Raw genomic sequence first — 27816 nt, 5'->3', positions numbered from 1 at the left:
CCCAATACTTTTGGTCCCCAAAAATGGGGGGGGGGAACTATGTACAAAACGTGCTATAATTTCTAAACGGTTCACCTGATATGGATGAAAATACTCTCACACTTTAACTTTATAGTCATTGGTTCATTTCAAATACAACATTTTGGAGTTTTATATCCAAAAAAAGAAAACATATTTCAATGTCCCAATAATTACAGAAGACATCACATGTACCAATGTCCTCCATTTATCAATATCAACAGCAGGTGATGCCGTCGGCAGAGATGGTGATGCTGGATCGTCTGTTCCTCCAATCAGAGAGGTTTTCCCTGGGGGAGGACCGACACAGGGCCCGTAGAGACCCAGGTTAGTGCCGTGGGGGAGTGGAGATGCAATATATATATATATATATACAGCAGTATACAGCAGTATGTGGACACCCCTTCAAATGAGTGGATTTGGCTATTTCAGGTACACCTCTTGCTGTGTATGAAATCGAGCAGACAGCCATGTAATCTCCATAGACAAACATTGGCAGTAGAATGGCCCTTACTGAAGAGCTCAGTGACTTTCAACGTGGCACCGTCATTTACAACAAGTCAGTTCTTCAAATGTCTGCTCTGATAGAGCTGCCCCGGTCAACTGAAGTGGAAACGTCTAGGAACAACAACGGCTTAGCCACAAAGTGGTAGGCCACACAAGCTCACAGAACGGGGTTTAGTGGATGCCAGAAGAACACTACCTGCCCCAATGCATAGTGGCAACTGTGAAGTTTGGTGGAGGAGGAATAATGGTCTGGGGCTGTTTTTCATGGTTCGGGCCCCTTCGTTCCAGTGAAGGGAAATCTTAACGCTACAGCATATAATGACATTCTGGACAATTCCGTGCTTCCAACTTTGTGGCAACAGTTTGGGGATGGCCCTTTCCTGTTTCAGTGTGATAATGCCCCTGTGCACAAAGCGAGGTCCATACAGAATTAGTTTATTGAGATCGGTGTGGAAGAACTTGACTGGCCCGCACAGAGCCCTGACCTCAACCCCATCGCACACCTTTAGGATGAATTGGAACGCCGACTGCGAGCCAGGCTTAATCGCCCAACATCAGTCCCCAACCTCACTAATGCTCTTGTGGCTGAATGGAAACAAGTCCCTGCAGCAATGTTCCAACATCTAGTGGAAAGCCTTCCCAGAAGAGTGGAGGCTGTTATAGCAGCAAAGGGGGGGAACAACTCCATATTAATGCCCATGATTTTGGAATGAGATGTTCAACGAACAGGTGTCCACATACTTCTGGTCATGTAGTGTGCGTACAGGTACAGGTACACAGGTACAGGTACAGGTGTACCTACAGGTGTAGTGTACCTACAGGTGTACAGGTACCGGTGTAGTGTACCTACAGGTGTGCAGGTGTAGTGTACCTACAGGTGTGCAGGTACAGGTGTAGTGTACCTACAGGTGTACAGGTGTAGTGTACCTACAGGTGTACAGGTACAGGTGTAGTGTACCTACAGGTGTACAGGTACAGGCGTAGTGTACCTACTGGTGTACAGGGGACCTATCTACTGGGCTAAAAGTGAAGCACTGTGATGTTTAACCAGAAACCTTTAATGTTGGTGCAGTCTTTCTTTGAAGTTAAATGAGGTCTTCTGTGAACATAGTCAGTCAGTGTTATGTAAATGCACCGGTGTGTAGCGTTCTCTCCCCTTGTACCTTCATGCTTGGATCTTCCACAGAGTCCTTCCTGATGACCCTGCATGCATCTGAGTCCTCCAGCTCCAGGTCATCCCGTGTGGGGCTGGATCGGTCTGGCAGCCCCCCCTCCCCCCCAGCTTGGACCAGACTCTCCGACCGACCCCCGGGACTCAGGACCTACCACTCCACCAGCCGCGGAGGCCTTAGGCTCACCATCAAACACAAGGCTGGATCCAGGATGGTGGTTCACAACTCAGCCTGTGACACCGTGCACGCTACCGCCCCCTCTGGTCACAAGCGGTACCACACCGGCCAACTGATCAATGGGAGTGGTGATCTGACTGAGCAGGGCTCCTCCCATAGGACCTCCTGCCATCCAATCGATGAGGAGATGTTGAACGGAGCCCTGCCCTCCAAAGCAGTGGAGGACATCCCACACGGTCACCATAGTGACAGCAGGGAATCTGTAGCACAGATTCAGACAACAGCACTGGGTTCACAATATATACGTTCCCCAAACGCCCTTACTATGCCGAGCTTAGACCCACAGACTGCCTGTCTAGAGCCTCCCTCTCCAGACCCTGGAGAGATGAGTACCCCCAAACTGAAACGCTTCAGGCCCACGCTTCCGGACCTCCCGTCCCAGGCGGACAGGCACAGCTACAGGCCCCAGCCTTTTCCACAGACCAGCTACAGGCCCCAGCCTTTTCCCCAGACCAGCGACAGGCCCCAGCCTTTTCCCCAGACCAGCGACAGGCCCCAGCCTCTTCCCCAGACCAGCGACAGGCCCCAGCCTTTTCCCCAGACCAGCGACAGGCCCCAGCCTTTTCCCCAGACCAGCGACAGGCCCCAGCCTCTTCCCCAGACCAGCTACAGGCCCCAGTCTCTTTCCCAGACCAGCTACAGGCCCGAGGCTAGTCCTAGCCCCCAACCCCCCCTGCCAGAGGACAACACCCTCAGTGAACACCTGCAGAGTGCCATCGACAGCATCCTGGAACTGCAGCGCCTGCAGGGTCCCACGGCTGCATCCCAGCCCCGGATCCAGGGGGCGTGCCCGGCTGCAGGCCCCGCCTCCCTACTGGACCAGACCATCACTAGCATCCTACAAGGAAACCTCTAGAGACTCCTGAGAGGAGGGACACCTGGAGGGGAGGGGAAAGATCTCAGCTTGTTTCAAAACGTTCTGGTCTGGTTTAACCAAGCTAGGAGGACGAGGGGTAAAGACTAGGCACAAAAAAAAGACAAGAAATGCAGAGAAATTTACACCAAGCATTATCTTCTAGATGGCCTTCTAGATACTTCATTTGATGTACATGTGAGATTAAATCTAATTCAGTAGGAGACCGTGTCAGTGGTAGTTTGAGGATCACGACGCCAGGTGTAACCGAACGTCATCATATTTATAAGTAACAGTGAGAAACAGAGGCAGGAGAGCAACAGACTGAGATTATTCATTTTATACTTTTGTTTAAAAAAAAATATGTTGTTCAAATGTGAATTATTATTATTTTTGCTTTATATATTACTAAGAAAATCCTATACAGTGTATTATTTTAATAATCTGTGCCAACTGTTTTAAAATGTGGTTATTGGGTTTATTAAGAGCAGGAAGGTTGTCTTCGTGTGAATCTCTGTGCCTGGGGGTAGATGGTGAGTTTGAGTGAGTCAGTGTTTTTAGGAACATTGTGAATGACCTGATGATTCTTTCTTTCAACATAACGGTTTAACCCCAAACGGACAGACTGTCGAACCCCAAAGAAACTTATGTTCATCTGGGGTGTATTCACTACGAACAAGCGGAAGCAAAACACGGGAGGGAAACACCTACCTGACTTTTGTCCAATAGAACCTCTTGTTTCGGTTGCGAAATGTTTTCAGTTGCAAAAAAAACGTTTTGCTGTGGTGTGCACTAATGAATACACCCCTGAATACACCAGCAAAATGGCAACTTTGCATCTCTGAATGTATCCCATACATTCACACAGGAGCCTGTCAAGAGTCACAGCGAAAAGAGAAAAGATTTGACGCAGGGTGTGAAAGATAGTCCTGCTTTTCGAGAAAAAAAAATGGACGTTTTTCCATTCACGCTGGATTCTAACTGTGATTTGAATGTCTTTTTTTTTTGGTTAAAAGATGAGAACAGATCCCAAACTTCTTAACAAGCAAGCAATAAGAGGAGAGGGTTTCTGTGTGAGGGTTCTGTAGTGTAGTGAGAGGTCTACAGGTCTCCAAGTACGTCCAAAATGACACCCTTATTCCCTATCAAAACTAGTGTACTAAATAAGGAATAGGATGCCATTTGGCACGGCACCAGAGACGGACTGGAGCTCACTTGCATCTTCTACCAGCCTTGGACCAAAAACTAGGAGAATCATCAGCTTTATACAGTTGAAGTAGGAAGTTTACATACAACCTTAGCCAAATACATTTAAACTCAGTTTTTCACAATTCCTGACATTTAATTCTAGTAAAAATTCCCTGTTTTAGGTCAGTTAGGATCACCACTTTATTTTAAGAATGTGAAATGTCAGAATAATAGTAGAGAGAATGATTTATTTCAGCTTTTATTTCTTTCATCACATTCCCAGTGGGTCAGAAGTTTACAATACACTCAATTTGTACTTGGTAGCATTGCCTTAAAATTGTTTAACTTGGGTCAAACGTTTCAGGTAGCCTTCCACAAGCTTCCCACAATAAGTTGGGTGAATTTTGGCCCAATCCTCCTGACAGAGCTGGTGTAACTGAGTCAGGTTTGTACGCCTCCTTGCTCGTACATACTTTTTCAGTTCTGCCCACAAATTTTCTATAAGATTGAGGTGAGGGCTTTGTGATGGCCACTCCAATACCTTGACTTTGTTGTCCTTAAGCCATTTTGCCACAACTTTGGAAGTATGCTTGGGGTCATTGTCCATTTGGAAGACCCATTTGCGACCAAGCTTTAACTTCCTGACTGATGTCTTGAGATGTTACTTCAATATATCCACATAATTTTCTTCCTCATGATGATTTTGTGAAGTGCACCAGTCCCTCCTGCAGCAAAGCACCCCCACAACATGATGCTGCCACCCCCGTGCTTCACGGTTGGGATGGTGTTCTTCGGCTTGCAAGTGTCCCCCCTTTTCCTCCAAACATAACGATGGTCATTATGGCCAAACAGTTCTATTTTTGTTTCATCAGACCGGAGGACATTTCTCCAAAAACTACGATCTTTGTCCCCATGTGCAGTTGCAAACCGTAGTCTGGCTTTTTTATGGTGGTTTTGGAGCAGTGGCTTCTTCCTTGCTGAGGGGCCTTTCAGGTTATGTTGATACAGGACTCGTTTTACTGTGGATATAGATACTTGTGTACCTGTTGCCTCCAGCATCTTCACAAGGTCCTTTGCTGTTGTTCTGGGATTTATTTACACTTTGACTTGTGGAGGTCTACAAATTTTCTTCTGAGGTCTTGGCTGATTTCTTTTGATTTTCCCATGATGTCAAGCAGAAGCACTGAGTTTGAAGGTAGGCCTTGAAATACGTCCACAGGTACACCTCCAATTGACTCAGATGATGTCAATTAGCCTATCAGAAGCTTCTAAAGCCATGACATAATTATCTGGAATTTTCCAAGCTGTTTAAAGACACAGTCAACTTAGTGTATGTAAACTTCTGACCCACTGGAATTGTGATACAGTGAAATAATCTGTCTGTAAACAATTGTTGGAAAAATGACTTGTCATGCACAAAGTAGATGTCCTAACCAACTTGCCAAAACTATAGTTTGTTAACGAGAAATTTGTGGAGTGGTTGAAAAACAAGTTTTAATGACTCCAACCTAAGTGTATGTAAACTTCAGACTTCAACTGTATATTACTCTGAATTAGGCTATTTATGTTTATCCTGTATGTTCAAGGCTGAATAATTACTTAAAGACACAAATGTGGGGAAAAAACAACGTAAAAGCAGTCGCTGTTTGGCTTGTACACTTGACAATCTATCATTCATGTAAAAAGGCAAATTAATGTGGGATAGTGTTAGACATTTTCAATACTTTTCTTTTTAATTGAGATGTTTGTCTTTATAATACATCTACCAGTACTCTATTGACCTCTAAACTGAGAGCCCTGAATATGTGAAAGTAAAAGCAATGCATTTTCTGTGTGTAAACTCTTACTCCGGAAACCATTTAAGAGAATTGGGAAAGTCACCTTTTGGTAGTTCAGGGTTTTTAAAATCATACACACAGTTCCACTGTATTGAACAAAATGTGAAATCTGGTATGCAGTAATAGTGTTTATAGTACAGTGCTGCTAGGCAACGCGATAATTCAGTAGTTCATAGTGATACTATGACAGGGGGTATTGATTGGTCCAAGGCTTGTTCAGTAAATTCCATCTATAGAGCTGACGTGATTCTAGCTGCTCTTTTCTATACCGACCCAAAAAAGATCAATTGCAACATGTAAAAAGTGTTGGTCTTATGTTTCATGAGCTGAAATAAAAGATCCCAGAAATGTTCCGTATGCCGGAGTATTTCTGTCTGAAATAAAAGCTCTTTTGTGGGAGAAAAACTCATTCTGATTGGGTGGGCCTGGCACCCCAGTGGGTGGGTTTAGGCCCTCCCAAGGCCCATCCATGGCTGGACCCCTGCCAAGTCATGTTAAATCCATAGATTAGGACCTAACAAACTTATTTCAATATAGAAAACTAAGTAAAATCATTTGACATTGTTGCATTTATATATTTTTGTTCAGAATACATAGCATATTTTCCATCTGAACGTGCCTCACGTTCATAGTTGTGTCCTCAAGACATTCCACTGTTACGTCTGTTGAGCAGCACTGAACCAAACAAAAACGTTTTTTTACTGTTTTGAATTGAAGAACATTTGGGGCGAATGAGGGAATTTCTGCTTGTTGAGCCATTTTTTGTAACGTATTTTTGTTTGTTGTTTTGACTGAACTGCAAAACTAGAAGGTGTGATTAGACAGCCCATAAGGCCCTGGTCAAAAGTAGAGCACTGTACAGGGAAAAAAGGGGTGTACATTTGAGACAGCCCATGTTATATACTGATTCAACACAAAAAGACAGAAACCATTTGGCTAACAGATTGTTTTTAATGGCAATATCAAGAGGCCTTAACACCACAACAGGGGATTGTAGAAACGTCATTAATATGGACAACATCCAACTAGACTCCTGGGAGCTAAACGACACGAGAAGCGATTCGTTCATTTACAAAATGTAAAAGGACAACGCTTTTGTACAACATTTTTTTACAGACTATTAAAAATGATTTTGTATTAAAAACAAGTGTTCGTGTTTTTCTTGTTCAAATGAACTGATGGTGGTTTTTCCCCCCCCATCTCATTCTTGATATAAAACATGTAGATGCAATGTATTTAACTGAACACTATGGTAGAAAAGTTACAAGATTATGTTATAATACTGTTTATGCATCAAATCAGGTTTCTCAGTACTCTCATCTGTGTGAGTGATTTGGGCCTCTGGCGCTTGGCACTAGCAATTGATTTGGTGATTAAACCTACAGCCTGCATTCCATAGAATGAGTTGGTGTTCGGGACCCGAGCTAGAGATAGCCTGGAGGAGTAAAACAAACCCCTCGTTGTTTCTAATCATCTTGGCGTCTGAGAAACACGAAACTCACAAGATAGCTTGTGACGCACCAAGCTGCAGGGAAGGGGTGGAATCAGCCATGACTAAGCATTTTTAGTGTCAGCTATATAGAAAAAGACCCATGATTCCTTCTGTAAGGTTGGGTTATCAAACGATCAATGATGGGTGGTCGTTTATCAGCTTCATTATTGCAATTCTTAAAAATCAAATCAAGATTAATTGTTTGAAGAAATAACAAAGTCTCTCTCACTTAACTTCACTAGGGTAGGGGGCAGCATTTAGAATTTTGGATGAAAAGCGTGCCCAAATTAAACTGCCTGCTACTCAGGCCCAGAAGCTAGGATATGCATATAATTGGTATATTTGGATAGAGAACACTAAAAAGTTTCCAAAACTGTTAAAATAATGTCTGTGAGTATAACAGAACTGATATGGCAGGCAAAAACCTGAGGAAAATCCATCCAGGAAGTACTATTATTTTGAAAGGATGTTTTTCCATTGAAAGCCTATCCACCATACAAAGACTTAGAACCCAGTTCACGATCTCTATGGCTTCTCCTACACGTGGCCAGTCTTTAGCCATTGTTTCAGGCTTTTACTCTGAAAAACGAGGGAGATATAGCACTTTCAATGAGTGGACAGTGGACATTTCCAGACATGAGTCCAGCGCGTGATCGGGAGAGCGCCTTTCTTGTTTCTCCTTTTCTATTGACGAAGCTATTGTCCGGTTGAAATATTATTGATTATTTATGACAAAAACAACCTGAGGATTGATTTTAAGAACAAGTGTGTCTTTAATTCTATGTAAAACATGTATCTTTCATCAAAGTTTATGATGAGTATTTCTGTTATTTGATGTGGCTCTCTGCAATTTCTCCGGATATTTGAGGCATTTCTGAACATGGCGCCAATGTAAACTGAGATTTTTGGATATAAATATGAACTTAATCGAACAAAACATATGTATTGTGTAACATGAAGTCCTATTAGTGTCATCTGATGAAGATCAAAGGTTAGTGATTCATTTTATCTCTATTTCTGCTTTTTGTGACTCCTGTCTTTGGCTGGAAAAATAGCTGTGTTTTTCTGTGATTTTGCGGTGACCTAACATAATCGTGTGGTGCTTTCGCTGAAAAGCCTATTTGAAATCGGACACTGTGGTTGGATTAACAACAAGAATACCTTTAAAATGGTATAAGATACATGTATGTTTGAGGAATTTTAATTATGAGATTTCTATTTGAATTTGGCGCCCTGCACTTTCACTGGCTGTTGTCATATCATCCCGTTAACGGGATTGCAGCCATAAGAAGTTAATGCAACCGCTGTGTCAGATTTCAAAAAGCTTTACGGCAAAAGCACAATATTCAATAATCTGAGAACAGCGTTCAGCCACAAAAGGAAGCCATACAGTTACCCGCCAAATTGTGCAGTCAACAAAACTCATAAAAAGCATTATAAATCTTCACTTACCTTTGCTGATCTTCGTCGGAACGCACTCCCAGGACTCCCACAAGAAATTTTCGTTTTGTTCGATAATGTCCATCATTTATGACCAAGTAGCTACTTTTGTTAGCGCGTTTAGTACACATATCCAAACGCTCGTGCAGGTCCAGGCGAACGTCGGACGAAAACTTCAAAAAGTTATATTACAGGTCGAATAAACTTGTCAAACTAAGTATAGAATCAATCTTTAGGATGTTGTTATCATAAATATTCAATAACGTTCCAACCGGAGAATTCCTTTGTGTCTATAGAAGTAATGGAACGCAAGTCGATATCATGTGGAATGCGTGTGACCAGGACCTGGCTCTCTGCCAGACCACTGACTCAAACAGCTCCCATCCGGCTCCACATCACAGTAGAAGCTTCATTCAACGTTCTACAGACTGTTGACATCTAGTGGAAGCCGTAGGAAGTGCAAACAGATCCATATCCTACAGTGTTTTCAATAGGCGATGAGTTGAAAATCGACCAACCTCAACGGACATTTGTGTAACATGGAGTCCTGGGAGTGCCACGAGATGAAGATCAAAGGTAAGTGATTAATTTAAATCGATATTTCTGACTTGTGAGACCTCTCCTTGGCTGGAAAATGTCTGTATGGTGTTTTGTGGTTAGGCGCTGTTTTAACATAACCGCATGGTGTGCTTTCGCCGTAAATCCTTTTTGAAATCGGACACTGTGGTTGGATTAACAAGAAGTTTATCTTTAAAATGGTGTATAATACTTATGTGTTTGAGGAATTTTAATTATGGGATTTCTGTTTGAATTTGGCGCCCTGTAATTTTACTGGCTGTTGTCGAGGTGGGACGCTAGCGTCCCAATGATACCAGAGAGATTAAAGAATTTCACGACAATGCTACAATCCATCCACTCTGAATAATCAAAACCAGCCTCACAAGTAGACAAATGTGATCTTTTATTTTACAATATTAGGGAAACAGAACAGCTTCTATGGGGGTTACATCTGGACAAATGTAAATAAAAGAAAAAGCTGCTGGTTTCTTTAAGTTAAACAATTCTCAATTTAAACAAAAACGCAATTGTCATGCTCAAGAACATGAAAATCTCTGCTTTGCAAACAGGTTAGCCGCTCTGCACGCGTTAACAGGTTAGCCGCTCTGCACGCGTTAACAGGTTAGCCGCTCTGCACGCGTTAACAGGTTAGCCGCTCTGTACGTGAAGGCCATCATTCTTTACTAACCAATGAATCTAATCACTCTCAGGCTACCTATACATACAAGCTGGTCCTTATCTCAATGTGAAACGATTAGGGGGGGGGGGGTTGGAATGGAACTGTTGTAGAGGAATGAAGATGTCCTGATTTTAGTCTCTTCTAACGAGGGGAAGAGTCACACTAAAACATGTGACATGAGGTGTCCTGATTAGAGAGACAGACAGAACACATCCATGACCAACATAGGGAATAGGGTGCCATTGGGATGTATCCCATGTAGTGCACTACCCAAAAGGGCTCTGATGTAAAGTAGTGCACCATGTAGAGAATAATGTGCAATATGGGATGTACCCCATGTAGTGCACTACCCAAAAGGGCTCTTATGTAAAGTAGTGCACCATGTAGAGAATAATGTGCAATATGGGATGTATCCCATGTAGTGCACTACCCAAAAGGGCTCTGATGTAAAGTAGTGCACCATGTAGAGAATAGGGTGCAATATGGGATGCATCCAGACAGTACAGGAGGAAGTGATGTCACGTCGCCAAGCCAACTGTTCTCTACGCTCGACATTGTCCTACTGAACCTGAGAATGGCGGTGACTGAAATGGAACCTTAAATCACTATATATATATATATAAAAAACGCACTGCCTTATGGGTTCTGTTCAAAAGTAGTGTCATTTGCGACACATCCAATGGCCGGTGGTCATATCATAATGTCTGATCTGTTGAAGATAAACAACGATGGGAACCTCAAAAACGTGTCGTCGAATTACAGTTACCTTTCGCAAAGCAAACCGTTGACTTCTGCACATACACAACTGCATAGGAATGATCATTAGGGCTGAAAACCTGCAGGGGGAAATTATTATTTATATTTTAATGACAATTAAGAGCAGGTTTCAGTGTAGTCTAAAATACATGATTTTCTGAAATTGGTGAAAACCACATTTCAAATTTTTTATATATTGATTATACATAGGGCTGGTTTCCTGGTTCCAGATTAAATCTAGTCCTGGAGAGAATCTCCATTTAAATGGTTGTTTAAGACCAGGACAAGTCAATCTGTCTGGGAAACCAAACCACAGTGTTGGTTAAAAAAAAGTGTCCATATGCAATATAATTTCATCATGAATCCTGCAGCATTGGACCAGGATGGTGTTCTTCATACTGGACTTATTTTACCTGTCAGAACCAAGGCGATCTAGTCCATCTCCTCAGGCTCCAGCTAGGTCGTACCTCTGTCAGAACCAAGGCGATCTAGTCCATCTCCTCAGGCTCCAGCTAGGTCGTACCTGAAATGACTCTAGACACTACATGGTACACCCCTGTGGGCCCTGGTCTAAAGTACTGCCCTTTATAAAGAAGAGGGGTACCATTTCAGCCAATGGTCTCTGCTAGTCTCTGGCTCCAGTTCATTGGAGGGCCTCTATGGGACGTTTTGAGTTCAAGCGAGGTCCATAAAAGCCTGCTCGATCCATAAGTCTATCCAAGTCTCTATGTCTGACACTCAACATGTATGCCACCATATAGGAACAGGGTGACAGACTGCCTCGTCACAGCCGTAGGTGAGACTTCCGTCAGACACCGTAGTCAGTCAGCTCTCTGGGCTCCAGTGTCGATAATGTAGCTTCTGTTTTAACTACTAAAACGGTGATCCAGAGAAGCTGATGGACAAATAGAGCGAGAGAGAACGAGAGAGAGATGGAGCCTGGGTACCAATCCATTTCATTAGACTCCTTGTCATGCCAAACTGCCTGGGCCTTTCAGGTTAAAAAAGCAGACTGTAGTTCAGTTGAGCTGGATGAGGAGATCCTCGCCGTATTTGCGTAGGAACTTGCTGTGATTGTGGCTGACCGACCAGAGAGGAGGGAGGTAGCGCGGTGTCATGGTAGACAGGAAGTGCTGCCTCCAGTGGCGTTCCAGGCCCATTAACCCCTTCAGACCCTGCTTGGCGTGCGCCTGCACCACCTTCAGCCCGTGGGGAACGTAACTCTCATTGAAGATCCTGAGAGGGGGACAGGGGTGAAGAGAGGACTTCAGTGGCCACACATTTCATTTTTTATAAACAATCATAAAAATTCATAGTTTATAATATATGCCACAGACTGTTATCCAACGTGACAGTACATTTAGAGTATGTGCACGTGATCCGTGGGAATTGAACCTACAACCTTGGCATTGATAGCTCCTCAACCTCTCTCACCGTCTCCAGGCCTGTAGCCCTCTGCAGTGAGTGGTGATATCTACCTCCAGTCTACCCCCTGCCTCTCCGTCTCTCCGTGTCTCCAGTCTCCCCCTCCGTCTCGGTCTCACCGTGTCTCCAGGTCTGTAGGTCTCTGCAGTGAGTGGTGATATCTACCTCCAGTCTACCCCCTCCCTCTCCCTCTCGGTCTCACCGTGTCTCCAGGCCTGTAGGTCTCTGCAGTGAGTGGTGATATCTACCTCCAGTCTACCCCCTCCCTCTCCCTCTCGGTCTCTCCGTGTCTCCAGGTCTGTAGGTCTCTGCAGTGAGTGGTGATATCTACCTCCAGTCTACCCCCTCCCTCTCCCTCTCGGTCTCACCGTGTCTCCAGGCCTGTAGGTCTCTGCAGTGAGTGGTGATATCTACCTCCAGTCTACCCCCTCCCTCTCCCTCTCGGTCTCACCGTGTCTCCAGGCCTGTAGCCCTCTGCAGTGAGTGGTGATATCTACCTACAGTCTACCCCCTCCCTCTCGGTCTCTCTGTGTCTCCAGGCCTGTAGCCCTCTGCAGTGAGTGGTGATATCTACCTCCAGTCTACCCCCTCCCTCTCCCTCTCGGTCTCACCGTGTCTCCAGGCCTGTAGGTCTCTGCAGTGAGTGGTGATATCTACCTCCAGTCTACCCCCTCCCTCTCCCTCTCGGTCTCTCCGTGTCTCCAGGCCTGTAGGTCTCTGCAGTGAGTGGTGATATCTACCTCCAGTCTACCCCCTCCCTCTCCCTCTCGGTCTCTCCGTGTCTCCAGGTCTGTAGGTCTCTGCAGTGAGTGGTGATATCTACCTCCAGTCTACCCCCTCCCTCTCCCTCTCGGTCTCACCGTGTCTCCAGGCCTGTAGGTCTCTGCAGTGAGTGGTGATATCTACCTCCAGTCTACCCCCTCCCTCTCCCTCTCCGTGTCTCCAGGCCTGTAGCCCTCTGCAGTGAGTGGTGATATCTACCTCCAGTCTACCCCCTCCCTCTCGGTCTCTCTGTGTCTCCAGGCCTGTAGCCCTCTGCAGTGAGTGGTGATATCTACCTCCAGTCTACCCCCTCCCTCTCCCTCTCCGTGTCTCCAGGCCTGTAGCCCTCTGCAGTGAGTGGTGATATCTACCTCCAGTCTACCCCCTCCCTCTCCCTCTCCGTGTCTCCAGGCCTGTAGCCCTCTGCAGTGAGTGGTGATACCTACCTCCAGTCTACCCCCTCCCTCTCCGTGTCTCCAGGCCTGTAGGTCTCTGCAGTGAGTGGTGATATCTACCTCCAGTCTACCCCCTCCCTCTCCCTCTCCGTGTCTCCAGGCCTGTAGCCCTCTGCAGTGAGTGGTGATATCTACCTCCAGTCTACCCCCTCCCTCTCCCTCTCGGTCTCTCCAGGCCTGTAGGTCTCTGCAGTGAGTGGTGATATCTACCTCCAGTCTACCCCCTCGGTCTCACCGTGTCTCCAGTCCAGCAGCACTCTGCAGAGTGTCTGTCGTCAGCTCCCCGTCGGGGTCGTTGAAGAAACTCCTGATGACTTCCTGCAGCTCGTCTCTCCGGGTCCCAGGGAGCCCCTCCCCCGCAGTCAGGAGGGCACGGGCTGCAGAACGAACCTTCCTGCGGTCAGAGTCCTCCAGGAGCCGCACGCCCTCCTCACAACCCTCGGGGTAGAAATTAATCCACACAGTTGAGTAGAGCAATTTTAATTTGACCAAGTCAGAGTATTAAAATATATACATCCGTTTAAAAAAGAAAATGGTGAGCCAACATGTTCTCAGCACTTTAATTTCATGGCTGATCAAAACTCATGACTCCCTAGGCATCAAACATATGGTGAGCAATATGTTTAAGACCCCCCCCCCCCCCCCCAAAAACCACCTCCCCCGGCCCCTACCCCCCTAAACACCACCTCCCCGGCCCCTACCCCCCTAAACACCACCTCCCCGGCCCCTACCCCCCTAAACACCACCTCCCCGGCCCCTACCCCCCTAAACACCACCTCCCCGGCCCCTACCCCCCTAAACACCACCTCCCCCGGCCCCTACCCCCCTAAACACCACCTCCCCCGGCCCCTACCCCCCTAAACACCACCTCCCCCGGCCCCTACCCCCCTAAACACCACCTCCCCCGGCCCCTACCCCCCTAAACACCACCTCCCCCGGCCCCTACCCCCCTAAACACCACCTCCCCGGCCCCTACCCCCCTAAACACCACCTCCCCGGCCCCTACCCCCCTAAACACCACCTCCCCGGCCCCTACCCCCCTAAACACCACCTCCCCGGCCCCTACCCCCCTAAACACCACCTCCCCGGCCCCTACCCCCCTAAACACCACCTCCCCGGCCCCTACCCCCCTAAACACCACCTCCCCGGCCCCTACCCCCCTAAACACCACCTCCCCGGCCCCTACCCCCCTAAACACCACCTCCCCGGCCCCTACCCCCCTAAACACCACCTCCCCGGCCCCTACCCCCCTAAACACCACCTCCCCGGCCCCTACCCCCCTATCCCTGCCCCCCCCCAAACACAACCTCCCGGCCCCTACCTGGGGGGCAGCGTGTTCATCAGCCAGCTGCTGCTTCAGGAAGCCATCGTGGACATTGGAGGCAGCGTGACAGGAAGTACACAGCAGCAAGATGTCATGGGAGTTGTGGTCTTTCATCTCCGTGGGAAAGTGACGTCTGTACTCATGAGGAACGATGTTCTTCCTGTAGGGGATGATGAATAACAGGGGTGTATTCATTAGTGCACACACTGTAGCAAAGTGTTTGGCAATAAAAACAATGTTAATAAAAACAAATGTTTAGGTTAGTGCCACACACAGGTTCTCCTCACCTGATATAAGAGTCGTTCTTGCCACACACAGGTTCTCCTCACCTGATATAAGAGTCGTTCTTGCCACACACCACACACAGGTTCTCCTTGGCAGTCAGGTAGTAGTCCTGCTGGGACTCTGGACGTCCCGACGGCTCAAACAAGAGACGCACGATGAACGGATCTTCACTCTGCAGCACTGGAGAGGGAGAGTAGAGATGAGATGGGAGAGTAGAGATGGGAGAGTAGAGATGGGAGAGTAGAGATATGAGAGTAGAGATATGAGAGTAGAGAGAGTAGAGAGAGAGTAGAGATGAGAGAGAGAGTAGAGAGGGGAGAGAGGAGAGATGGGAGAGAGGAAGGAATTTAGTGTCAACTTCAAAAATCAAGTGAACTAGGGTTTTGTAAAAAAGCATATTTTTGAAACACATTTAACAGTATGAAACCAACAATGTATTCCAATTAAATGTTCATTCATATAAGAATACTTGGCGGGTTTAGGGCCTGGCAGTGCTGTATACTTGGTGGGTTTAGGGCCAGGCAGTGCTGTACACTTGGTGGGTTTAGGGCCAGGCAGTGCTGTACACTTGGTGGGTTTAGGGCCAGGCAGTGCTGTACACTTGGTGGGTTTAGGGCCTGGCAGTGCTGTACACTTGGTGGGTTTAGGGCCAGGCAGTGCAGTACACTTGGTGGGTTTAGGGCCAGGCAGTGCTGTACACTTGGTGGGTTTAGGGCCAGGCAGTGCTGTATACTTGGTGGGTTTATGTCCTGGCAGTGCTGTATACTTGGTAGGTTTAGGGCCAGGCAGTGCTGTATACTTGGCGGGTTTAGGGCCTGGCAGTGCTGTATACTTGGCGGGTTTAGGGCCTGGCAGTGCTGTATACTTGGTGGGTTTAGGGCCTGGCAGTGCTGTATACTTGGTGGGTTTAGGGCCTGGCAGTGCTGTATACTTGGTGGGTTTAGGGCCTGGCAGTGCTGTATACTTGGTGGGTTTAGGGCCTGGCAGTGCTGTATACTTGGTGGGTTTAGGGCCTGGCAGTGCTGTATACTTGGTGGGTTTAGGGCCAGGCAGTGCTGTATACTTGGTGGGTTTAGGGCCAGGCAGTGCTGTATACTTGGTGGGTTTAGGGCCAGGCAGTGCTGTATACTTGGCGGGTTTAGGGCCAGGCAGTGCTGTACACTTGGTGGGTTTAGGGCCTGGCAGTGCTGTATACTTGGTGGGTTTAGGGCCAGGCAGTGCTGTATACTTGGTGGGTTTAGGGCCAGGCAGTGCTGTACACTTGGTGGGTTTAGGGCCAGGCAGTGCTGTACACTTGGTGGGTTTAGGGCCAGGCAGTGCTGTATACTTGGTGGGTTTAGGGCCTGGCAGTGCTGTATACTTGGTGGGTTTAGGGCCTGGCAGTGCTGTACACTTGGTGGGTTTAGGACCTGGCAGTGCTGTATACTTGATGGGTTTAGGGCCTGGCAGTGCTGTATACTTGGCGGGTTTAGGGCCAGGCAGTGCTGTATACTTGGTGGGTTTAGGACCTGGCAGTGCTGTATACTTGGCGGGTTTAGGACCTGGCAGTGCTGTATGGTGTACCTCCTATTCCTTTATCCAGGTACCACTTGGCCTTCTTCTTGTCACAGGTACAGAGGGGTTGTCCATCTGGGGCATGGAGGAAGCAGTTGTCATAAAGAGGGGACTTCCTGTAAACAGTGATGGAGGATCCTGGTCAGTCTCTACACTGGATACAGAGCTGCCCTAACGTGGCGAGGATAAACAGTGGAGGATCCTGGTCAGTCACTACACTGGATACAGAGCTGCCCTAACGTGGAGAGGATAAACAGTGATGGAGGATCCTGGTCAGTCACTACACTGGATACAGAGCTGCCCTAACGTGGCGAGGATAAACAGTGGAGGATCCTGGTCAGTCACTACACTGGATACAGAGCTGCCCTAACGTGGCGAGGATAAACAGTGGAGGATCCTGGTCAGTCACTACACTGTATACAGAGCTGCCCTAACGTGGCGAGGATAAACAGTGGAGGATCCTGGTCAGTCACTACACTGGATACAGAGCTGCCCTAACGTGGAGAGGATAAACAGTGATGGAGGATCCTGGTCAGTCACTACACTGGATACAGAGCTGCCCTAACGTGGCGAGGATAAACAGTGATGGAGGATCCTGGTCAGTCAATACACTGGATACAGAGCTGCCCTAACGTGGCGAGGAAAAGTCCAATACCAAGCAAAACCTGCAACTGCTGCCTATGTAACAGTTTAACTTTAGTCCGTCCCCTCGCCCCGACCCGGGCGCGAACCAGGGACCCTCTGCACACAACAACAGTCACCCACGAAGCATCGTTACCCATCGCTCCACAAAAGCCGCGGCCCTTGCAGAGCAAGGGGGAACCACTACTTCAAGGTCTCAAAGCGAGTGACGTCACCGATTGAAACACTATTAGCGCGCACCACCGCTAACTAGCTAGCCATTTCACATCGGTTACACCTAGGGGTAGGTTGGGTTAGGCACCACCGCTAACTAGCTAGCCATTTCACATCGGTTACACCTGGGGGTAGGTTGGGTTAGGCACCACCGCTAACTAGCTAGCCATTTCACATCGGTTACACCTAGGGGTAGGTTGGGTTAGGCACCACCGCTAACTAGCTAGCCATTTCACATCGGTTACACCTGGGGTAGGTTGGGTTAGGCACCACCGCTAACTAGCTAGCCATTTCACATCGGTTACACCTGGGGTAGGTTGGGTTAGGCACCACCGCTAACTAGCTAGCCATTTCACATCGGTTACACCTGGGGTAGGTTGGGTTAGGCACCACCGCTAACTAGCTAGCCATTTCACATCGGTTACACCTGGGGTAGGTTGGGTTAGGCACCACCGCTAACTAGCTAGCCATTTCACATCGGTTACACCTAGGGGTAGGTTGGGTTAGGCACCACCGCTAACTAGCTAGCCATTTCACATCGGTTACACCTGGGGTAGGTTGGGTTAGGCACCACCGCTAACTAGCTAGCCATTTCACATCGGTTACACCTAGGGGTAGGTTGGGTTAGGCACCACCGCTAACTAGCTAGCCATTTCACATCGGTTACACCTGGGGTAGGTTGGGTTAGGCACCACCGCTAACTAGCTAGCCATTTCACATCGGTTACACCTAGGGGTAGGTTGGGTTAGGCACCACCGCTAACTAGCTAGCCATTTCACATCGGTTACACCTGGGGTAGGTTGGGTTAGGCACCACCGCTAACTAGCTAGCCATTTCACATCGGTTACACCTGGGGTAGGTTGGGTTAGGCACCACCGCTAACTAGCTAGCCATTTCACATCGGTTACACCTGGGGTAGGTTGGGTTAGGCACCACCGCTAACTAGCTAGCCATTTCACATCGGTTACACCTAGGGGTAGGTTGGGTTAGGCACCACCGCTAACTAGCTAGCCATTTCACATCGGTTACACCTGGGGTAGGTTGGGTTAGGCACCACCGCTAACTAGCTAGCCATTTCACATCGGTTACACCTAGGGGTAGGTTGGGTTAGGCACCACCGCTAACTAGCTAGCCATTTCACATCGGTTACACCTGGGGTAGGTTGGGTTAGGCACCACCGCTAACTAGCTAGCCATTTCACATCGGTTACACCTAGGGGTAGGTTGGGTTAGGCACCACCGCTAACTAGCTAGCCATTTCACATCGGTTACACCTGGGGTAGGTTGGGTTAGGCACCACCGCTAACTAGCTAGCCATTTCACATCGGTTACACCTGGGGTAGGTTGGGTTAGGCACCACCGCTAACTAGCTAGCCATTTCACATCGGTTACACCTGGGGTAGGTTGGGTTAGGCACCACCGCTAACTAGCTAGCCATTTCACATCGGTTACACCTAGGGGTAGGTTGGGTTAGGCACCACCGCTAACTAGCTAGCCATTTCACATCGGTTACACCTGGGGTAGGTTGGGTTAGGCACCACCGCTAACTAGCTAGCCATTTCACATCGGTTACACCTAGGGGTAGGTTGGGTTAGGCACCACCGCTAACTAGCTAGCCATTTCACATCGGTTACACCTAGGATTAGGTTGCACCAGTTGGGTCCTAAAACTATACTTGTTCCCCAAAAACTCACAATACATTTTCACCTGCTAAAAGTAAACCGCAGCCATGGCAACCCGGTTGAGAACAGCAACAGTCTAGCAACTGTCACCGCATAGCAACCATCATTGTGACGCGTCACATCTCCAGAATGTGCATCGCTTACGCAGGACCTAGCTACGACTCGTCTTATTTTGGGTTGGTGCAAAAAATATAATTTCTGAACAAAGTCGACTTAGCGTTTAAGATCAACTTGTTGTTTTTTTTTTGTTTTTTTTTTACAATTAACTAGTGCAACCGGGCCACAGATTTTCAACAGGTTTATAAATAGGAGAATTCATCTTTACTATGAAAGTGAGACAATGGCAATGAAAATAAGAACACTGCCAACTGTCGTTTCAAAAATATCTGCAACACCTGTACAGACTAGCGCCCCCCCCCACCGACCTGGCAGACTAGTCCACACCCCCTACAGACTAGTCCACCCCCCCTACCCACCTGTACAGACTAGCCCACCTACCCCTACAGACCTGGCAGACTAGCCCACCACCCCTACACAGACTAGTTCCCCCCTACAGAGTAGTCCACCCCCCCCTACCCACCTGTACAGACTAGTCCACCCCCCCTACCCACCTGTACAGACTAGCCCACCACCCCTACACAGACTAGTTCCCCCCTACAGAGTAGCCCACCCCCCCTACCCACCTGTACAGACTAGCCTACCCCCCCTACCCACCTGGCAGAGTAGCCCACCTGTACAGAGCAGTCCACCCCCCCTACCCACCTGTACAGACTAGCCCACCTGTACAGAGCAGTCCACCCCCCCTACACACCTGGCAGAGTAGCCCACCCCCAGCGGTTTTCTCTTGTTGTTCCTCCTGGGGTCTGGAACTTGCTGGTCCTCAGACTCTGGGCTTTCAAAAACAGACTGCTGGAGCTTCCTCCTCCTCCTCCTCTCTCCATCCACGCTTTTCCCTCCATCCTCACACTCTCCTCCACCACGCCCCCTGAAGGGTGTGTCCACCAGGCCCTGGCAGCAATTGGCCAGCTGGGAGTAGCCACTCCCAGAGTCAGGTGAGGGCGTGGTGTTTGAGTGGAGGCCGAGCAGGCGGAAGAAGAGGGCGATGGATACCTGTGCATCCCGGGCTGCGTAGGTCATCTGAAGGTCAGGGGAGAGAGAGAGAGGTTGTGGCGTTAATGAGAAGATAATAATCTCTGCATGTTTGAGGGGATCAGTTTGAGGAAGTAAAAGGGCACAGAATGTCTAATATTGATCAGATCAATGAGAAGATATTTGGGATGTAGGTTGATTTGTAGATCGGTTCATTTGTACAGTCCAACTGCAAAGCTGATCTTCAACATGCACAGTAACAACGTGTCACATCCTGTTTAAACTAACACCAGTAATGTAGACGTTCTAACGAAATGTCACATCCTGTATAAACTAACACCAGTAGTGTAGACGTTCTAACAACGTGTCACATCCTGTTTAAACTAACACCAGTAATGTAGACGTTCTAACAACGTGTCACAACCTGTTTAAACTAACACCAGTAGTGTACCTGTTGTAGGGTCAGCGGGTCAGCCTCCCAGTCACTACAGCGCAGCTCCAAGGATTTCTCCAGAGAGACGTTGAGCAGGTCAGCTGCCAGAGACTTCAGACTCAGACCGTTATTCAACACTACCTTCCTGCACAGAAAAAACATACAGACTAGGAAAACATACAACGGCCACGCACGACGCCAACACCATCATGACGTTTGCTGACGACACGGTGGTAAGCCTGATCACCGGCGACGATGAGACAGCGTATAGGGAGGTCAGAGACCTGGCAGTGTGTTGCCGGGACAACAACCTCTCTCTCTCTCTCTCAACATCAGTAAGACCAAGGAGCTGATCGTGGACTACAGGAAACAGAGGGGTGAGCACGCCGCCATCCACATCGACAGGGTTCAGTGGAGCAGGTCGAGAGGTTCAAGTTCCCCGGTGTCAAAATCACTAAACTTAAAATGGTCCAAACACACGTGCAGTCGTGAAGATTCGACAGTGCCTCTTCTCTCCCCCTCCCCAAGATGCTAGCTCGACATTGTAGAAGGCAATCCTTCCAAAAGGAACATGACAGCCGGCTTGGAGTTTGCCAAAAGGCACCTAAAGGACTCTCAGACCATGAGAAACAACATTCTGTGATCTGATGAAACCAAGATTGAACTCTTTGGCCTGAATGCCAAGCGTCAGGTTTGGAGGAAACCTGGCACCATCCCTAAGGTGAAGCATGGTGGTGGCAGCATCATGCTGTGGGGATGTTTTTCAGCAGCAGGGACTGGGAGTCTAGTCAGGATCGAGGCAAAGATGAACAGAACAAAGTAGAGAGATCCTTCAGGAAAACTTGCTCCAGAGCACTCAGGACCTCAGACTGGGGCGAAGGTTCACCTTCCAACAAGACAGCGACACTAAGCAAACAGCCAAGACAACACAGGAGTGGCTTTGGGTCAAGTCTCGGCATGTCCTCGAGTGGCCCAGCCAGAGCCCGGACTTGAACCCGATCGAACATCTCTGGAGAGACCTGAAAATAGCTGTGCAGCGACGCTCCCCATCCAACCTGACAGAGCTTGAGAGGATCTGCAGAGAAAAATGGTAGAAACTCCCCAAATACAGGTGTGCCGAGCTTGTAGCATCATACCCAAGAAGACTCGAGGCTGTAATCTGACAAAGGTGCTTCAACAAAGTACTGAGTAAAGGGTCTGAATACTTATGTAAATGTGATATTTCAGTTTAATACATTATGGGGTATTGTGTGTAGATTGAGGGGGGAAAAAACTATTTAATCAATTTTAGAATAAGGCTGTAACGTAACAAAATGTGGAAAAAGTCAAGGGGTCTGAATACTTTCCGAATGTACTGTACGCTGCTGTTTATCATATATCAAGATACCCAGTCCCCTTACCCCTATACATATCTACCTCCATCACTATACATATCTACCTCCATCACTCCAGTATCCCTGCACATTGTTAATATGGTACTGACCCTGTATTTAGTCTCCTTACCCCTATACATATCTACCTCCATCACTCCATTATCCCTGCACATTGTTAATATGGCACTGACCCTGTATATAGTATGATTACCCCTATACATATCTACCTCCATCACTCCAGTATCCCTGTACATTGTTAATATGGTACTGATCCTGTATATAGTCACCTTACTTTCAATTTCCTGTGTTTTTGTCCACCTTTATGTTATTTTTTTTATTTTTAGTCCTACATTGATATCGACTACTGCGTTGTTGGGTTTAGAGTTAGCAAGAAAGGCATCTCACTGTACTTGTGCACGTGACATTAAAACTCGAAGACGCTTTTCTCAGACAACCACTGACAAACAGTCTGACAGTATTATGCGACAGAAAATTATCAACTATAAAAAAAACAGAGCATTACGTACTGTATGTGCCAGTCAATTCTGAGAGGAAATGACAATTTTTTTTTTTACAGAACTAGTAAATGGTACCTTTGTCGTAGTGCAAGGTATCTTATATCCACAGTACAGCCCAGCGCCAGGCCATAGTCTCGTGTCAGACGCTTCCCGTCCTCATAGCAGCCCACACCCACCTTCAGGATGTGAGGGTCGCTGAGGACCTATATAACAAACAAAAAAATACAGAACAAAAACAATACATGCCATCAAAAGCCACTTACAACAGTGAGTAGGGAAGGGGGAAGTCTATACAGTTATATACACCACATGATCAAAAGTATGTGGACACTTGCTCGTCAAACGACGCATTCCAAAATCACAGGCATTAATATGGAGTTGTTCCTCCCCTTTGCTGCTATAACAGCCTCCACTCTTCTGGGAAGGCTTTTCACTAGATGTGGAACATTGCTGTGGGGACTTGCTTCCATTCAGCCACAAGAGCATTAGTGAGGTCAGGCACTGATGTTGGGCGATTAGGCCTGGCTCACAGGCGTTCCAATTCAGCCCAAAGGTGTTCGATGGGGTTAAGGTCAGGCTCTGTGCAGGCCACTCAAGTTCATCCACACCGATCTCGACAAGCCATTTCTGTATTGACCTCGCTTTGTACAAGAGGGCATTGTCATGCTGAAACTGTTGCCACAAAGTTGGAAGCACAGAATTGTCTAGAATGTCATTGTATGCTGTAGCGTAAAGATTTCCCTTCACTGGAACTAAGGGGCCTAGCCCGACCATTAAAAACAGCCCCAGACCATTATTCCCCCTCCACCAAACTTTAGTTGGCAGTAAGCATTGGGGCAGATAACATTCTCCTGGCCTCCGCCAAACCCAGATTAGACTGCCAGATGAAGCGTGATTCATCACTCCAGAGAACGTGTTTCCACTGCTCCAGAGTCCAATGGCGGCGAGCTATTACACCACTCCAGCTGACGCTTGGCATTGTGCATGGTGATCTTAGGCTTGTGTGCGGCTGCTCGGCCATGGAAACCCATTTCATGAAGCTTCCGACGAACAGTTATTGTGCTGAAGTTGCTTCCAGAGGCAGTTTGGAACTCGGTAGTGATTTGAAGGCCATGTAGTGCATGTATGCATGCATGTATGTATATTTTGATGTAAAAACACTACAATACCGCCATTTAATTTTTGCATTAGTTGGCTGTACCAAAACGGTAATGTTTTTCCTTAATAGCTTGTTCTCCATCTTCTTCTAAAATAGCCAATTTGTTTTCAGTATTTTTATTTCCATGAGTGATCAAAACTGGTTTTCTCATCCCTCTGCAGCAGACATATGGTGAGCAATACATGTGGACCGTCAAATCATAATAAAATCCTAGTATTCAATCACAATACATCTAGAATTGTGAGAAACCCAATATCGCATCGAGAGGTCCCTCAGTATGGTGATAATATTGTATAGTGAGGTCATATCGTGAGGTCCCCTTGCAATTCCCAGCCCTAATAGTGAGTACATTCATTTTGATATTGGTGGCCCCAGCGGGAATCTAACCTACCATACTGTCATTTTAAAAACACCATTCTGAGCCACAGAGGACCACATATGAGCCTACCTCTTTCAGGGTAAGTGGCAGGTCCTGCTGGCCACCATGGAACTGCTGCAGCCTCACCAACACACACAGACCAGAGTAGGAAGCCATCTGGAGTAAAGAGACTGTTGACGTCTTACCCTTCACTGACACCTGGGGACATCGGGAAGAACAGAGAGGGGAGGGAAGAACAGAGGAGGGGAGGGAAGAACAGAGGAGGGGAGGGAAGAACAGAGGAGGGGAGGGAAGAACAGAGAGGGGGGGGGGGGGGGAACAGAGAGGGGGGAGAGATGACGTCAGATATAAAATAAACATAGCACAAATGGGATGATATGTTTAAAAACATGCAGGGCAAACTTACACCCAGGACCTTAGTTTGACTCTTCACCCATTCACAGTCCAGGCCGAGGACGGGGTAGACTGACAGATCCTTCTGCAGCATGGGCCACAGCTGCGCCCACTCCTTCTCAGAGCTTACCATCACCGGCTGCACCGCCAGGGCTTGGTCAACAGGGGGTAGCACAGCAGGCAGGGGGAGGACCAGACTCTGACCCGAGGATAGCTGGGTCTGCTTAGACTGGATTTGGGACACCACTGGCTTCTTACACTCCAGAACCACAGGCTCTGGTTCCACAGGTAAGGGACAAGAGCTGACCCTTACCTGACCCTGAGCAGGAAGCTGTTGCTTCTTTGTCCGTAGGGCTCTCTGTCGCCATAGCAACAGGCCACCCAAGGTAGCTCCCAACAGGGTAACCACGGCAGCAGTTAGGGCACTTTGTCTAGTAGCCATCTTGGATTTCAGAGGTGCAGAGCTTATTTGGTTAGAGCTGGTTGGTTGAGAAGTGTTGTAAATGAGCTTAGGTAGGTAGACCTACACCCAAGTTGCAGTCCGATTTGAAGTTTGGTCATAGAGACTTTGGGGATATAGTGTCAGCATTGGGGCACATCTTTTGTTGATGTCTTTATCCGTGTGAAGAGGCTATTGGTTAGTAGGCTCTGGGCAGACACCGTATCCCCTAGGAGACAATCAGCAATAACGGTTACATTACATATCAACCTGAACCAAACTGTCGAAAACACATTGTCCATGGGATGAATCAAAGAATGGCAAAGCAGTAGACTCATAACTTCACTTGTCCAACAATGCCACGTTATAATATATGTTTGATGCACGTTTGAGTGTCACAGCAGAGCATATGATAACTAAGACAGCATTGCGCAATTCACTGCCATTGTTTACAAGCGCGGCTAACTAGCTGGTACTAACGAGGTTGTTTGACATGTATGTTTAGCAGCTACTGATAAGCATTACTAATTGATATCAGGATGTTTGCGAGCACTGGACGACTGACGCCGTTAGAAAGATAGTGTTCTGAAAATGAGATGAGGGTCAGTCAACATCGCTAACTAGGTACTATAGTTAGCAAGCAAACACCGGGCTGGCTAGCTAGCTAGCCAACAGCTAATGCAGCTTCACGTCGAGGCCGAGGAGCTAACTAGTCTAACCGCTAGGTACTTCATTGAACGCGTAAGCGAGCCCGAAAGTAATGCGCACAATCTAAATGTAAATAACAATTCGTTTGTTGTTGATGTTGCCGGGGTTGTCACTAGTTAGCATGAGCTTGTTATAGCGCACACCTTCCTCAGTTAAGTTTAGCTTAACGTGGTAGCTAACGTTAGCTTAATACAATAGCTAGCTTGCACAGCCACCGTTAGATTGACTAGCCAACTAGCTACCTAACGTTAGCTTACGTCAGTAACGTTAAACAACGTGAGTGACATTTGCAATTTGTTTCCCGCATGACTTTCTGCGTGCTATGCTTATTTCAAGCCTTTACCTACCTTGGCATTTCACGTCCACACCATAACCCTGTGCTCTCTGCATATGTCCACCGGTTGATTTCTAGGTGTTGACGTTCTGCTTCCGGCTCTATTTATTATGATGGATGGCGGACGTTGTCATGGCGCCCCTACGCAGTGTCAGGGAGGGGAGAATTAATACGTCAATTAATTAACCAATTAATTATGATTTATTATCCAATCAAACACAATTACTTACGTTGGATACGATTGACTTGGAAGTTTAAAAAAATATGACCTCCCTGCAATTTCCGATTGATTTAGTTACAGTATTTGTGATGTGTTGTATGCACATATTTAATAATTAATTCTGTCTTCTGGGGAAAAAAGCTCCTTCTGAAAAAAACATCTGTTCAATCGAATGGCGTCTTTACTCCAATATTACAGTGTAGATGTTGAATTTTTACCTGGTAAAGTTGCTGTCTCAATATATGAAAATCACTAGCGGAGTCAGATAGAAGATGGTGCTGCAGTGGAGAGTAGCCGTCTTACGTACTCCTGATCAATTCTGCTATTTTGTATGTTTTCTTACGCCAAACTTTTTTTTGTACATAATGTCTCCGCCATCATTTCCTATGACCCGAAAACAGCATCTGGACATCAGAACAGGGATCACTAACCTCAATTTGTATCAACATTTCTACTTCAAGGAGTCAGCAATTCGGGACGTTCTGCTTACCCCGGACCAGGTCCTAATCACCGGGACTCAAAAATAAAGCGGCGGTATCCTGACGAGACTCCGTCGGTGAGCAAATAGAACAGAGGGCATTGGTGGTCTATTGGCGAAAGTGCAGTCACTGGAGAACAAACTGGATGAGCTCCGTTCGAGACTATCCCATTAACGGGACCTGAAAAACTGTAATATTCTATGTATCTCAGAGTCGTGGCTGAACGAGGACATGGATAATATATACCTCGCTGGTCTTTCTCATTGTCAAGCCCGGAAGGCAGACTCGGGTAAGACGAAGGGAGGAGGGGTGTGTCTCTTTGTAAACAACAACTGGTGTGCGATCTCTTATCTTATGGAAGTCTGCTTGAGGTAGAGTATCTCATGATAAGCTGTAGACCACACTATTTACCAAGGAAGTTTTCATCTATATTTTTCATAGCTGTCTATTTACCACCACAAATGCTGGCACTAAGACCGCCCTCAAGGAGCTGTATAGGGTCATAAGCAAACAAGACAATGCACATCCAGAGGCAGCGTTTCTCGTGGCCGATGATTTTAATGCAGGGATACTGGAATAAATTTTACCATATCACTTTTACTTCACACACAGAAACGCCTATACAAGGATCTCACTCGCCCTCCCTTTGGCAAAATCAAACCATAACTCTATCCTCCTGCTTCCTGCTTACAAGCAAAAACTCCAAGACAATATCAGAGATGCGCTCAATACGGAAGTGGTCAGATGAAGCTAAGAAACATTTAAGTCATTTAGCAGATGCTCTTATCCAGAGCAACTTATACCCTGACTACACCGTTGCAAAATAAATGTAGGAATCTATGTTATTCAAATATTGCACCCACACTGCTCGCGCACGTCAACGAGCGTCTGCGTTGCCAAGGGCTAAAATAGAAATCAGTTCTATTTCTGACGCAGATCGCGCTGCAAGTCCTGCCTCTCCCATCTCATTTACATTTACATTTAAGTCATTTAGCAGACGCTCTTATCCAGAGCGACTTACAGGTTGGTGCATTCACCTAATCTCCTCATTGGTTTATAGAAGCAGGTACCAACGTGCCATCTCCTCATTGGTTATACCCACGTGGGGGATTGAAAGACGAACTGTGTTGCCGGTTGTCGTGGGAATACTATGAAAGTTTAGATGCCAATCACCATATAAGTTCAAAGATGAAAAAGCCTGGAAGGAGGCGAG

At 47.2% G+C, this 27816-nt stretch overlaps 2 protein-coding genes across 4 annotated transcripts in view; one reads left to right on the top strand and one right to left on the bottom strand.

The window, feature by feature from the left end:
* The window catches only part of LOC139563654 (nascent polypeptide-associated complex subunit alpha, muscle-specific form), a 33983-nt gene extending 30173 nt beyond the window's left edge, over window positions 1-3810 (top strand). For both annotated transcript variants that reach the window (XM_071382500.1, XM_071382499.1), the window contains exons 14-15: window positions 243-345; window positions 1712-3810. In XM_071382500.1, coding sequence (XP_071238601.1) covers window positions 243-345; window positions 1712-2790 — 1182 coding nt within the window. In that variant the 3' untranslated portion in view covers window positions 2791-3810. The remainder of the gene's footprint in view (window positions 1-242; window positions 346-1711) is intronic.
* A 5879-nt stretch (window positions 3811-9689) lies between these two features.
* On the bottom strand, window positions 9690-26039 carry LOC139563485 (exonuclease 3'-5' domain-containing protein 2-like). Of its 2 annotated transcripts, XR_011672566.1 has the most exons (12): window positions 25918-26039; window positions 24437-25091; window positions 24100-24228; window positions 22568-22695; window positions 20620-20746; window positions 19891-20216; window positions 16553-16659; window positions 15034-15169; window positions 14702-14864; window positions 13616-13818; window positions 11262-11974; window positions 9690-11205 (listed from the first exon to the last, which is right to left on the bottom strand). XR_011672566.1 is itself a non-coding variant. In XM_071382195.1 (11 exons), exons 2-11 carry the CDS (start codon window positions 24863-24865, stop codon window positions 11758-11760), a joined length of 1965 nt encoding a protein of 654 aa, XP_071238296.1. In that variant the 5' UTR covers window positions 24866-25091; window positions 25918-26039; the 3' UTR covers window positions 9690-11757. The 2 variants fall into 2 exon arrangements, 1 of the variants encoding a protein (XP_071238296.1); XM_071382195.1 differs by having other exon boundaries at window positions 9690-11974.
* Between the last annotated feature and the right edge of the window lie 1777 nt (window positions 26040-27816).

The sequence above is a fragment of the Salvelinus alpinus genome, chromosome 34, assembly GCF_045679555.1.
Source record: "Salvelinus alpinus chromosome 34, SLU_Salpinus.1, whole genome shotgun sequence".
In the NCBI taxonomy this organism is placed as follows: Eukaryota; Metazoa; Chordata; class Actinopteri; order Salmoniformes; family Salmonidae; genus Salvelinus; species Salvelinus alpinus.
The sequence above is the reverse complement of the archived record's forward strand: the minus strand, read 5'-3'. Positions and strand labels throughout refer to the sequence as shown.